Source organism: Heloderma suspectum, chromosome 15 (genome assembly GCF_057233095.1).
Source record: "Heloderma suspectum isolate Gila_16-S chromosome 15, 16-S_ref, whole genome shotgun sequence".
Lineage (NCBI taxonomy): Eukaryota > Metazoa > Chordata > Lepidosauria > Squamata > Helodermatidae > Heloderma > Heloderma suspectum.
The window spans coordinates 21,599,834-21,612,697 of record NC_139472.1 but is presented as its reverse complement, the minus strand read 5'-3'; the positions used below and the strand labels follow the sequence as shown (position 1 = coordinate 21,612,697).

The window sequence follows — 12,864 nt, the reverse complement described above, 5'->3', positions numbered from 1 at the left end:
GTACCATGATCTCCATGGAGCTCCATCGCGACGTCCCCCAGTACATGGCCATCCCTTGGTTGATGACGTGAGTCATGGCTCGGACCGTCTCTGGAGAACGGAGCAAGAGAGAGAAAGAGAGAGAAAGAGGGAGCGGTGTTAGGCGCGAGAGAGGCTGAGCCACCCACCTGAGTTAAGTCCACGACACCAAACAGGAGAAAAAGAAAAGGAGGGATTGGCGGGAGGGGGGCTTGGGCGACTCGGACATCTTGCAAGCAGTTTAAGTCCAGGTTTCGAAAGGCGGAAGGAAGGAGCTGAGAACAGCCACTTTCCAAAGAGAAAACCCAACGGTATCTCCAGGGAGATGGTGCACTCTGCTGGTGCGGGATCCCTTCCCCCCAAAAGTGGCGGGCGGGGGAGGAAAGAAAAGAAACTGCAAACAGAATGAGACAGAGAGCGATGGAAGGGTGAGGCCGTCAAGGGGGATGGCAGGAGGATGAGAGGTCACCACGGAAGGGGAAACGTGCGACGAGACTCTCGTTGGATCGGCGCCAAAGACTGTCCTGTGCAGCGTGGCGACTTTCGGTAGCGGCCCGTTGAACGTTGCAGGGACATCCACCCGCAAGGGACAAGGGCAAGACCTATTGCCTCCTGAGCCCCCCACCCCAACCAGGACCGCGCGGCCCCTGGACGGAGGTTTCTGCTGTGGGTTCTCACTTCTACCGGCTGCTGCTTGATCTATTGAAGTCCGGGCTCGGTGGCCAAGAATGGCCAGGAACGCAGAGCCGGCCCGGCTCAGGCGGGCAGGGTTTCTGGGGGCACCTGGCCCAGCCACTCTCAGGAAGTGGCGCTAGACGGACCTGGGCAGGATGGCCCACCGTTTTAGCAGGCATGGCCCATCGCAAAGGATGTTCTGGATGCGAATGGCTGGATCCAGGAGAAGATACCCTTGAAAAAGAGCAATACACTCAAAACACGGGACAGGCTTCACATAAGCTCTCCCCACCCCAGTCCTCTGCAGATGGGCTGGCCGTGCTGGCTCGGAATGATGGGATTTTCCCCAGATTTCATAGACCCCTCTGGAGTCCCTTCCACATCCCACCATTCTCCCCGCCCTCCGCAGCTATAAAGCCCCTATGCTTTCTTCAAGAGGCAGTGAATCCACCCCCTTACATCAGGAGAAGGCAAACTGGTGCACTCCAGAAGTCTTGAACGACCACTCCCCTAAGCCCTGCGCATTGGCCATGCCTGCTGGGGCTGATGGGAGTTGTAGTTCAGTGCACCTGGAGGGCACCAGATTGCTACCACTGCCTTAGTTTTTCTCTCTCTCTCCCTTCGAATATTTAAGCCCGGCTTGTCCACAGCCCACCGGCATCTGGGGAGGAACAACATTGCTTCCAGATGCTGCAGGCACAGAAGTATTTATAAATGAAAAGTTGGTTCTTTTTTGAAAACAGTGCATCATGCAGTTGCGGGGAGGGGGAGGTTTGGGCAGTGGAAACTTAGCTGTTTAAGAGATGTGTAAAAGTGAGGCTAAAGGCCAGGCTGTGCAGCTTCCTCAGCTGTGCTCCTCAGGCACAAAGCTGAGACTGGATACAGAATTTGGGGTCCTGAAAAAGGTTTGTTGTGTGTGTGTGTAGTCAAGTTTCTAGCCCTCAAGGTTGGAAATATGTGCTTGAAAGTGTCTGAGCAAGTAGTTGTGAATGCTCATGCTGAAACTAATTCCCCCTTTTACAGGGCAGCAGGTGCTTTGGGGGCTTTGTGGATCTTTGACTTCTGAAATTCTCTCAGAATTTGCCCCCATCCCACCCCAGGGGTCCCGAAACACGCAGGCCAAAATACCCATCCAGCCAAAGCAAAAGAATGTTCGTGCCCCAAAGAGGAGGAGGTGTTTTAAGCCCTGCCCCCCAAACCACACATCCCATGCACTGAAATTCGACTGAAGCCGCTTTAGAGCTCTATTCAGGGGTCTCCCCGCTCGCACGATTCCGATCACTGGCAGGGGTGGGGAGAGTGGGGACACATTCACTGGCCCCAGCCCAGCTGTCGCCTCCCAGTCGCCGGCTTTGTTGCCCTCTGCACACCGGGGACTGCACTTCTGCAGGGGCCACCCGCCCCCCACGCAATTTCGACTCCAGATCTTCCGGAGCTCTAAATGGCAAGAAGAAGAAGAGCCGACATGAGCGGAGAAGGTTGCCTGGTGAGGAAGTTCCCTTCCCGACATGTGGATGGCAATGATGGAGGGGGCATGACCAGGGGGTCATCCCTGAAGAGAGACATTCCACCAGCCCTGCTGAAAGACGTAATCCCCCCGCTTCCTTTTTCCTTGGGTGTTGTCTCTGTTTAGATGCAGGCAGGGACCTCCTTGTTTTACTGATTATATGTACGCTGCTCTGGGAGGCCTTTTTGGGCTGAGGAGCAGGATAAAAAAATTTCAAATAAATAAAGAAATGTTAGCATTTCCAATTCCCAGATGATATTTCAGGGCCCTGAGAAGCCAATGAATTCAACAAACCATTTCCGCAGAGCCCAAAGCACCCTCACCCAGGGGAGGCTGCTTCTGTGCCTCTGAAGGAGTCACTGCTCTGCGTAGTAGTGCCTTCCAATCAGCTCCTCCGAGAGCCTCGGCATGAAGATACCAGCTTCAGTTGCCAGCATCTCCAGGTAACAGACATCTGCATGGAGGAAGATATGGAGCTATGCCCTTTACTTTTGGCTGGAGGGAGTGGCCGCAGGAAGGGGAGAGTTAACTCTCTCCTGGAAATCCCCCCCTCCCCCGCAGGCATGGCAGGTAAGCTTAGAAAAAACCTCCCATTGGCACCAATGGAAATATTTTTTCAAAGCTTAATTGCCAAGCAGAGTGTGGTGGCCTGTGGAGAGGAGAGTTAGCCCTTCTCTCCCCAGCTGCCACCCACCTTGAAAATTGGCCCCTGCATGGCACTTAAGCTGAGAAAAAAGCCACCCTTCCATTGGCGGCATGGGACATGTAGAGGTCTGAGGAACAGATCCAGGGCCCCGGGAAATAGATCCGGGGCCCAGACCTAATGATGCCCCTGAATGACTGAATGAGCCAATCATGCCCAGTGCAGAAATGCAGCAAAATGACCTGTTCTCAGCAGGGACTCATGCAGTCAGCTGGGTTGTGCGTAGCAGAAAGGAGGCTGCATTTGCTGCGGTCCACGGACATTAAGATGCATTGTATGTGGTGTTGGGTGTTTTTTTTTTTTTCAGAATTACAAGCAAGTTGCGAAAGGGGAGGAGGCCAGGACAAGACAACCAACCCCAGAGAGAACTCTAAGCATGGATGCCAAATTCCAGCTGAATGCAGAAGGAAGCACCATGAACACCAGTACAGGGGAGAGACATGCAACAGAGGAGGGGATTATGAAATGACATGAACCAGGAAGGAGAATGTAAGGAAGGAACAAGTTTTGCATTTTAAATATTACTTGCAAGATGTTACTAAAGGGGCAAAGGTTTTTTTTCAGTTTTTTTCCTCTTTCTTTCTTTGCTTCCTTCGGGCATTTTATGGAGAATTTTGCCATCCGAGTAAAGGAAGGTACTGCCAATAAGAATCGAAAGCAAAAGTGCATGGATTCTGTGCCATAAAATGCCACTTGGATGCAGATAATCAAGATGGGGGGTACAGTGTACCTTCTATGATGAATGTTCGCGACTTGGAAGAGCTAAATGGGTTCCCTGGTGATAAAAGAAAGATTTAAGAGAGACCAAAGTTTACAGCTGCTGGCTTATCGCAAGGCATGGTAATACATGAGGGACTGGGACACAGAACACACCTACCTCCCCCGCCCCCCACCTCCCTTGCAGAAGAGAAGACGGGCACGGTCAGGCATAGGATGCTGGAATCTCACCCGGGGACAACTTTAAATTGTGCTCTATGCAGATAGCAAGCAAGGCTGCAGTTCTTGCGTCCTCGGCCGCATTCAGGGAGGGCAGGGGCATTTCACGCCCCATGTGGTCATTCCTCAAGAACAAGGAGAAATGAGCGGCCCCTTAGAAGAGGGAAGTGGTGTCGCGTCATGACTAAGAGCCTGGGCTATGAATCACGAAGTCCCTGGCCCGAATCTCGCTTCTTCCACAAACCAACTAGGTGGCCTTCGGCAAGCTGCTTGGTCTGAGCCTCAGCCCCCTCCCATCTGCAAACTGGGGAGCAACAGGGCTGACTTACCTCCTAGGGCTGTCGGAAGGGTTACAACTTGATCATGCGGGTGAAGCACTTTGGAGACTTGAAAGCGCCCTACAAATGTTAAGCGTTGTAATCCAATGCAGTGCTTCTAGGCACAGAGGGGCTCTTGTTCTAATAAACGCTTAACTGGGCCTATGTGCTGCATCTGCATGCCTAACAGTGTTGAGACGGGGACAGTGACTCATGCAGAAACACCAGAGGCAGCACCCTCTCACCTTTTCACACTCTCAAAGCAAACCTTTGGGGTGAAGCGTGACCTCCGATTTTAATTCAGAACATAAATATCTGGCAGGGGGAAGTCTGGAAAATATCACTGCGCATTTTTATCAATAAGAAAATGGGCCAGAGTTGCAAGGCAAGGCAAACTAGCTCCGCTAAGCAATCAGTATCAGCATCAGCTACACATCAGTTCCATTTGAAAAGAGAGAAGGGTGTATGTATCTAGGTTCAAACTCTTTCGGCCTGAGGGCTGAAGTCAGTTGCGGAGAAGCTCTCGGGGGCGGCATTCCTGTGGTAGGCGGAGCCGAAGGCAAAGGGGGTGGGGCCAAAATACAAAAAATGCTGGCATATTTTAGCTTAAAGAGAGAAAAACGTCCTACAACTCCCAGCATTCCCCAGCTGGCTGGGGAATGCTGGGAGTTGTGGGACGTTTTCCTGTCCAAACATACATAGAATTGTGCCCTAAAGTTCTTCCTGCCAGTCACTGAGCTTTGGGAGAGGCATTTCAACATTTTAGAATGGGGAAATAACTGCACAAAAGCTGGGAAACCACCAAACTATTGGTAGTCGGGGGAAAGGGGGTGGAGCCAGGAGGAGGGGGCGTGGCCATCGGGGACCACAGGTGGGCTGGATTTGACCCACGGGTTGAGGTTCAACTCCCCCGGGCGAGATAAATTCAAAAACAATTTGATGAACTGACAACTTCCTGTTCTGATCTTTTAATCGCACCCTGGATTTGCAACGGTTTTCACAAACTTCTCAAGCCCTTTGCACACTAGCCTGTTTCCAAAGCGGATCAATTGATTGTCAGGATAACGCCCCTCTCCCTTCCCTGAAACACTTCTGTTAGAATTAGAAAGAATTATGAAATCCTGAAGGAACGCAACTTGCGGTAGCGTTTTAAATGACACTCTGAATTAGGGGTGCTTGATGCAAACTGACTTGAAGTGAAACACACTTATAAAGGTGTGTTTTGGGCATGCTGCAAAGAGGCAGCTGAATTAGAGGACGTGGTATCGGTCCACCGCTATCACAACCAGGGTGGAAGGACAGTGAGATGGGATTGTCTCAGGATACCTGAACGCCCTTGGAGAAGATTGATTTCCACCCCTGCCCCTGGCAGACGGCTGGATGCGTCGAATGGAAGGACGAGGTTCCCTGTCCAAGGGTCACGGCCCCTTTGGCCCCTGGAGCCTGCGAGGAAATCGTGTTTCCCCTGGAGGCATTCCTGATATGAGGGAAGAAAGACCCTGGAGGGAGGAGGCAGCCCTCTGGCATCTCAAGGGCACTTTGGGCTCCCGCTCCGGGGAAGGCACAACTCGAGCATGCAGGAACACAAAGCTGTTGCTTCTGTGCATTCGACGGGATGCTGTTGTTTCCCGGCCTGCCATCTCAGTCTCTCTTTCAGCCTCTTTTTCCTTTTTAAAAACAAGACAGACTGGCGAGTAAAAGCTGGCATGAGTCCACGGCCCTGCTCCTCACGACGTGAGAACTCCACATGAATCATTTGTTTAGGGTGCTGTGTGGCAGGGGACGGCAACCTCGGCCCTCATCCAGTCCATAGAGGTTGTCCATCCGGCCCGCAGAGGCGTGGGCTCCTTGGTGGACCCCACCCACCTCCCTCTCCAAGCCCTGCCTCCTCTTCGAGCTCTGCCCCCTGGCTTGGAGGCTACCAGGGGCTTCGTGAGGAGACAGGGAGGGAGGAATCGATGGAGGGCGGGCAAAACGCAGGGGAACCCCCTTGTCTGTGGCTGGAGATAACAAGGGTAATGGGGGGGAGCCCGCCGTGCCTCCTCTCCCCAGCGGGAGAAGCCGGTTCCCGGTGGCCGCGTCGGGTCATCCTCCTGACATGGCTGCCAGGAACCAAATGATGCCAGAGGGCCCCACCCCTCTGATGTCAGGGTGCCCCTGACACCACACAGCCCACAAATACAACCCAGTAATTGTGGTTTCCTGACCCTGATGTATGGTTTCCTACACATGGACTTGATTTAATGGGGAAGATCCCAAAACATGTGTTTGTTTGGGCAAACGCTAGGTGGGATCCAGCTCAGGATGGGCTCTGGTTCATTCTGCCAAGGAGGCCAAACATCACCTTCGTACTGGCCCTTTTAATTTCCAGCAACGAGTGGCTTTCAACGCTTGAAAGACCTGCCTGTTTCCTTCCTTCTGCATGGCTACCCGACACATCCAAAATGGCGGTGCACGCATGCATGGAAGTCCTTGCCATGACAGACAATGAAGGGACCAAGAGAATGGGGCATTCTCTCCAGGGAGTCCTGAGCCAGTGTGTAAGTGAAATACGGAGTGAAATACTGTCGCTCACTCTTCTGCTGCAGAAATCCCCAAATTTTGCCCTGCGAGGAATACACTAGTTTGATCACAAAAGGTTCCTGTGAGCTACTTGTACCCACCCACCCACCCACACAGGAGGCTGCCTGCTGCATTTCTGCATGATTTTTTGCCCTGGTCTTGCTGCCTTCTAATTCTTTTGCCCTGGTCTTGCTTGGGTATGGATTTGCCCCTCATCTTTGCATCAGATATGACCGCATCCACCAATTAGTCCTTCTGAAGAACACAGTAGAACTGCCTGATCTCAGAGGAGGCTGCCTGCTGTGTCTCTGCATGATTCCCAGCTCCAGCTTTGAATCTTTCCAACCAGGCTCTGCTTGAGGCAGGTAGTGCAGTCTTGGCTCTGCATCAAAAGTGACTGGATCATTCAATCACTCTCAATTCAGAGATGCAAAACACTGACTTGCACTCAAGAGGAGGTTGCTTGTTGCACCTCTGCACGAGTCACTGCTCATGCCTCACCCCCTTCTCATCCAAGGGGAAGGCACATAGGGGAGGGGCCTGTGAATCTTTTCAGATGTGAGATCAAGGAGTCTCTCCAAATGTAACGGCGAGGGAGGGGGGAAGAGTGCCTCACATATCAGATGTTTGGAATGCACAGATCTGTTCCCTTGCTGAGATGCAGACCTGCAGGGAATCTCCCTGCAGCAACAGCTGCTCCAAGAGAGTAAGCAAGATGTGATGGTTATATTTACCTTCCATGGGAGTATTTGGGTCAGGTCGATTGGCAAACACCACGTCCACATACTCCAGCTGCAGCCGTTCTAACGACACCTTCAGGCCTGAGGATGGGGCAGAAACCAAACGCATCAAATGCAGCCCTTCCCTGAACACTCTGGGCCCTGTTCTTAAACAGGTAGCCTGTGGGGCCACCGTAAGCCCACCATAGTTCTGCCTCTTCCTCTCCCCTCCTCTTGTATCTTTCCTCTGCTGCTCTGTTTCCAACAGGCCCAGGAAATCAGGGCCCCCTGAGTGAGGCATCTCCATAGCTCGGGTGTGCAAACATAGGATAGCTGCATGTTTGGGGTTGGGATGGTGGGAGGAATTCATGTGGTTCACATTTTCACATGAAATAACTTAATTCACACATCCTGAACTAATACATGAACCGGAACAGAGTTGTCCTTCATCTTTTGCACTTCTCCAAATTTTGACGCAGCTTTCCAATAAAAAAATACATACACAAATGTGTGCATTAGGGAAATTTGCACACAAAAATGCATACGTTAGAAGAAATAATACAAAGTCGCATAAATTAGGAGGAACGCGTTTCACCTAACTAGCAAAGGCATTTCTCCCAATGCATGTATTTTTGTACACATTCCCCCTAATGTATGCATCAGAAGAAACGCCCCCAAAAATGCATACAAACATTCCTAGGGTAGGAGAAAAGCATATAAAAAATGTGTTGTGAATTTCCGCCTGGACTTTTAACCAGAATATTCGCATGCGGATACAGGAACGGGATGGAAACAACTGGTGTTTCAAAAAGCTTGAAAATTGTAGAAATCAAAAGGGGCATCCATCCCTATTTTCAGGTGCTGGTCTTGGGACCCCAGCAAATGGCTACACCAGCCTCTGGAATCTGCCCCGCTGTCAACAACGCAGGGGCTGTTGTTCTTAAACTACTGCACATCACGGCTTGGACACAAAATGGAGCTGATGCCCCCTGTACAGAAGCACGGCAGATCTGAAGAGGATCCGCTTGGTAGTTCATATTTTTCGTTCTTTCTGTAACTGTGCCAGGAGAGAGCCAGGGCCTGCAGGAGAAGCTGCCACCATCGGGGAAGAGGCGTGCCTGCTGCTGCTGGGCCTGCCGCCGCTGCCGCCGCCGCCAACACCAACACCAGGCCTTCCCTGTGGACATCTGCCTGGCAGACCGCCAGTCCCTGCAGGACCAGGCCCCCAGGTACCGAGCCAGCTGTGCTGCTTCCACCTGCCCCTTCCTGGAGGGGCTGCATAAGCTGGCTGGCTGAGGTGGCCTGGGAGAGCCAGGGCCTGCAGGAGAAGCTGCCACCATTGGGAAGAGGCGCGCCTGCCGCCGCCACCAACACCAGGCCTTCCCTGTGGACTCCTGCCTGGCATTATTTTTAAGGGGATTTTTAATTTTTTTTTAATTGTTTTGTTGTTGTTGTTTTTAAGTTCTGGGGGGTTCTGTTGTGTTTTTAGGGGTGGGTAGCCTGCCTGATAGGCGGGAGCGAGGGGGCATGTGTCCACCTGATGGAGGCAGTGGGGGGCGTGTTGGGGGCCAGAACATACCGAGGCTGGGTGGCAGGCGCTGGCGGAGCGCTAGGGGCAGGCCATGCCAGGTAAGGGGAACAAGGGAGAGATGTGTAGTATCTGTCCCCTGCTCCGGGCCTGTCCAGAGCCAAAGGATGGCTGGGGGAGGCGTGACCCCATCTTCTGGCCTTCGTTTGCTGCTCTGCAATGCCAGGTCTGTTACCCAGAAAACCTCCCTCATCCATGACATGATCCTGGACGAGGGTGCAGACCTGGCATGTGTTACGGAGACCTGGCTGGCCGAGGCTGCTGCTCCAACCCTTGCAGCCATGTGACCAGCCGGATTTTCGTATGCACAGCAGCCGAGGGCTGGGGATCGGGGAGGGGGAGTGGCTGTTATCTACCGAGAGTCCTTGGTCTTCACCAGACCCCCCTTCCGGGAGACCAAGGTTGCTGAGTGCATGTACTGGAGGTTGGGCCCAAAGGGCAGTCTGGGGATTCTGCTCGTGTACCGTCCACCCCTCTGCATGACTGACTCCCTGGCCGAGGTGCCTGAAGTGGTCTTTGATGTGCATGTACAGTCCCCTAACTTATTGGTGTTGGGGGACTTCAATGTACATTCGGAGGCCATCCTCACAGGAGCACCTCGGGACTTCATGGAGACCATGGCCTCCTGGGAGCTGCACCATATTCTAACTGGGCCCACCCATGTAGCCGGTCATGCACTAGACCTTGTGTTTGTTTCTGGAGAAGCGGGGAGTGATCTGGAAGTCGGGGGTATATCCACCACCCCCTTGTCATGGTCAGATCACTATCTGGTGACACTGGACTTCTCGGTTCCACAACCCCTCCGCAGGGGTGGAGGACCCATTAAAATGGTCCGCCCCAGGCGTCTTATGGATCCAAATGGATTCCTGAACGCGCTTGGGGATTCTCTGGGGCGCGCCAATGGCCACTCGGTCGAGACCCTGGTGGGTGGCTGGAATGCCGCAATCCCTGGGGCATTAGATCGGGTGGCTCCGAAACGCCCTCTCCCCCTGAACAGGGCTCGGACTGCACCATGGTTCAATCCGCGGTTACGAGCTCTGAAACAGGAGGTGAGACGGCTAGAGCGCCGGTGGCAGAAGTCTCGCTCCAAAGATGATCAGACACGGGCTAGAGCTGTATCTTCAGCCTATCACGTGGCGGTGAAGGCAGCAAAAAAGGAATATTATGCTGCCTCCATCGCGTCTGCAGAGTGCTGTCCCAGGAGGCTGTTCCAAGTGGTCCGGAGCCTGGTCGGTCCTGTGGCTCCGGAACCACTGGAGCATTCTAAGGCCTCCTGTGAGGCCTCGGCAAGGCACTTTGCAGATAAAATTGATCAGATTAGGTGTGTTACTCTGCACGCTTTGGATAGTTAGTGAGCGAGAGGCGGCCTGTGGCAAACCGGTTTTGTGGGATCGGTTCCAGCTTCTTCCTCCTGATGAAGTGGACAAGGTGCTTTCATCTGTACGGCCGACCACCTGCTTACTGGATCCTTGCCCATCTTGGCTCATTATGGGCTGCAGAGAGAGACTGGGTGAGGGGATCAAGGCGGTGGTGAACGCCTCCCTTGAGGAGGGAGTGATGCCATCAGCCCTCAAGGAGGCAGTGATAAGACCGCTCTTAAAGAAGCCCTCCTTGGATCCTCAAGTTCTGAACAACTTTTGCCCAGTCTCAAATCTGCCATTTTTGGGCAAGGTGATTGAGCGGGTGGTGGCGATGCAGTTGAAGGCACACTTGGAAGAAACTGATTATCTAGACCCATTTCAGTCGGGCTTCAGGCTTGGGCATGGGACAGAAACTGCCTTGGTCGCCTTGGTGGATGATATGAGGAGGGCTCTGGATAGAGGCGAATGCTCCTTCCTTGTTCTTCTCGACCTCTCAGCGGCTTTTGATACCGTTGACCACGGTATCCTCCTGGACCGCCTGGAGGGATTGGGCATTGGAGACACCATATTGCGGTGGTTCCGGTCCTTCCTCTCCGGCAGGTACCAGAGGGTAGCACTGGGAGAGGAGGGTTCGGACCCGTGGCCACTCACTTGTGGGGTGCCACAGGGTTCCATCCTCTCCCCGATGCTATTTAACATCTATGTGAAGCGGCTGGGGGCTATCATCAGGAGGTTTGGGGTGCAGTGTCATCAATATGCGGATGACATGCAGCTCTGCCTCTCGTTCATATCTTCACCAGGGTTGGCCGTGGAATCCCTGTCCAAATGTCTGGAGACGGTGAGTGGCTGGATGGGGAGGAATAAGCTGAAGCTGAACCCTGACAAGACCGAGGTACTTTTGGTGGGAGACAAGAGGAGGCTGGGGGATGTTGACCTGGTGTTGAATGGGGTACGGCTACCCTTGAAAGACCAGGTCCGCAGCCTGGGGGTCATTTTGGACTCCCAGCTGTCCATGGAGGCTCAGGTGTCAGCTGTGAGCCAGACAGCGCTGTATCAACTCCATCTGATACGGCGGCTGCGCCCCTTCCTTCCCGACCATCTGCTCCCATCGGTAGTACGTGCCCTGGTCTCCTCTCGTCTCGACTACTGTAATGCGCTCTACGTGGGGTTACCCTTGAAGACGGTTTGGAAGCTGCAGCTGGTACAGAACACGGCGGCTCGCCTGATTAAAGGCTGCCGGCGGCGAGATCACATCACTCCCGTGCTGAAGGAGTTGCACTGGTTACCAGTTGTTTTCTGGGCCAAATTCAAGCTGTTGGTTTTGACCTTTAAAGCCCTATATGGTTCCGGCCCAGCCTATCTTAAGGAGCGCCTCCAGCAACACCAGACAGGCCGCTGAACAAGATCAGCCTCGGATGGCCTTCTCTCTGTCCCATCAGCCAGGACAGCTAGACTGGTGGGGACGAGGGACAGGGCCTTTTCTGTGGTGGCCCCCACTCTGTGGAACTCCCTTCCTAGGTAACTCCGCCATGCCCCCTCTTTAATGAGCTTCCATCGTGCATTAAAAACGTGGTTGTTCAGGCAGGCATTTGGGGTGGGTTAGGGTATTTTAGAAAACGTTTTTATTGTAGAATTTTATTGTTTTAACCTGTTTTATTATACGTTGTACATCGCCCAGAATGGCTGGGTGACCAGCCAGATGGGCGATTAATAAATTTAATAATAAAATAAATAATAATAAAAACTGTGTTAATAGCTATAATCCACCAACTATCAATTATGGGCAAAAATATTTTAAATCAGCGATGTTCATCGAATAAATAGAATTAAAAATTAACATAACCCATTACGATATTTTAAATCAATCTGAATTCCGCTAAGGCTTAAATTGTCCAGCTCCACCGCATATTTGGATCAGCTCTGATGGGATAAGCAAGCTTAATTCAGATTAAAAGTGACTAATCCTCCCCCCCCAGTGTTGGAGGGGGTGCACGTGTGCCAGCATAGTGAAACTTCTGGCATAAAGAGACATCTCGCCTCCGTTGTGCCTGGCCCGTTGAGAGGGCAGGCTGCAGCGGAACCCCAGCAGGGCCAGCACAACCCAGGGAATTGCTGTACGTACGATGGCCACGCACTGTGAATGACGGCCCGGCACTGGGCAACGTCAGAGCCATAATGTCAGCGGTGAATGAGGAAGTCCCGTGTTCAGATCTTGCCTCTGTAAAGAGCTCACTAGTTGTCTTAGGCAAGCTACTCTCGCAGCTTCAGCCTGCTCCCCTCCCCCTGCAAAATGGGGATAACACTGATCTTCCCAGGGCTGTTGTAAGAATTGCAGCAACAAACAAAAGAAGGTGAGCGCCTGAAAGGCCTAAACCAGACTGCGGAGGCTCCTCACCTGGCCCGCGGAGGCTTGGGCTAACTCCGCAGGCCCCGCCCCTTTGCCTCCCCAATGCTGACCAGGAAGGAGGGAGGGAGGTT

General features: G+C 52.9%; 1 protein-coding gene across 7 annotated transcripts in view; it reads right to left on the bottom strand.

Moving 5' to 3' along the window:
* KCNAB2 (potassium voltage-gated channel subfamily A regulatory beta subunit 2) overlaps positions 1-12,864 on the bottom strand; it is a 134,710-nt gene that overhangs the window by 12,656 nt on the left and 109,190 nt on the right. For all 7 annotated transcript variants that reach the window (XM_084822085.1, XM_084822089.1, XM_084822087.1 and 4 more), the window contains 2 exons: positions 7,453-7,539; positions 5-90 (listed from right to left, as the gene is read on the bottom strand). In XM_084822085.1, the coding sequence (XP_084678211.1) occupies positions 5-90; positions 7,453-7,539 (173 nt within the window). The remainder of the gene's footprint in view (positions 1-4; positions 91-7,452; positions 7,540-12,864) is intronic.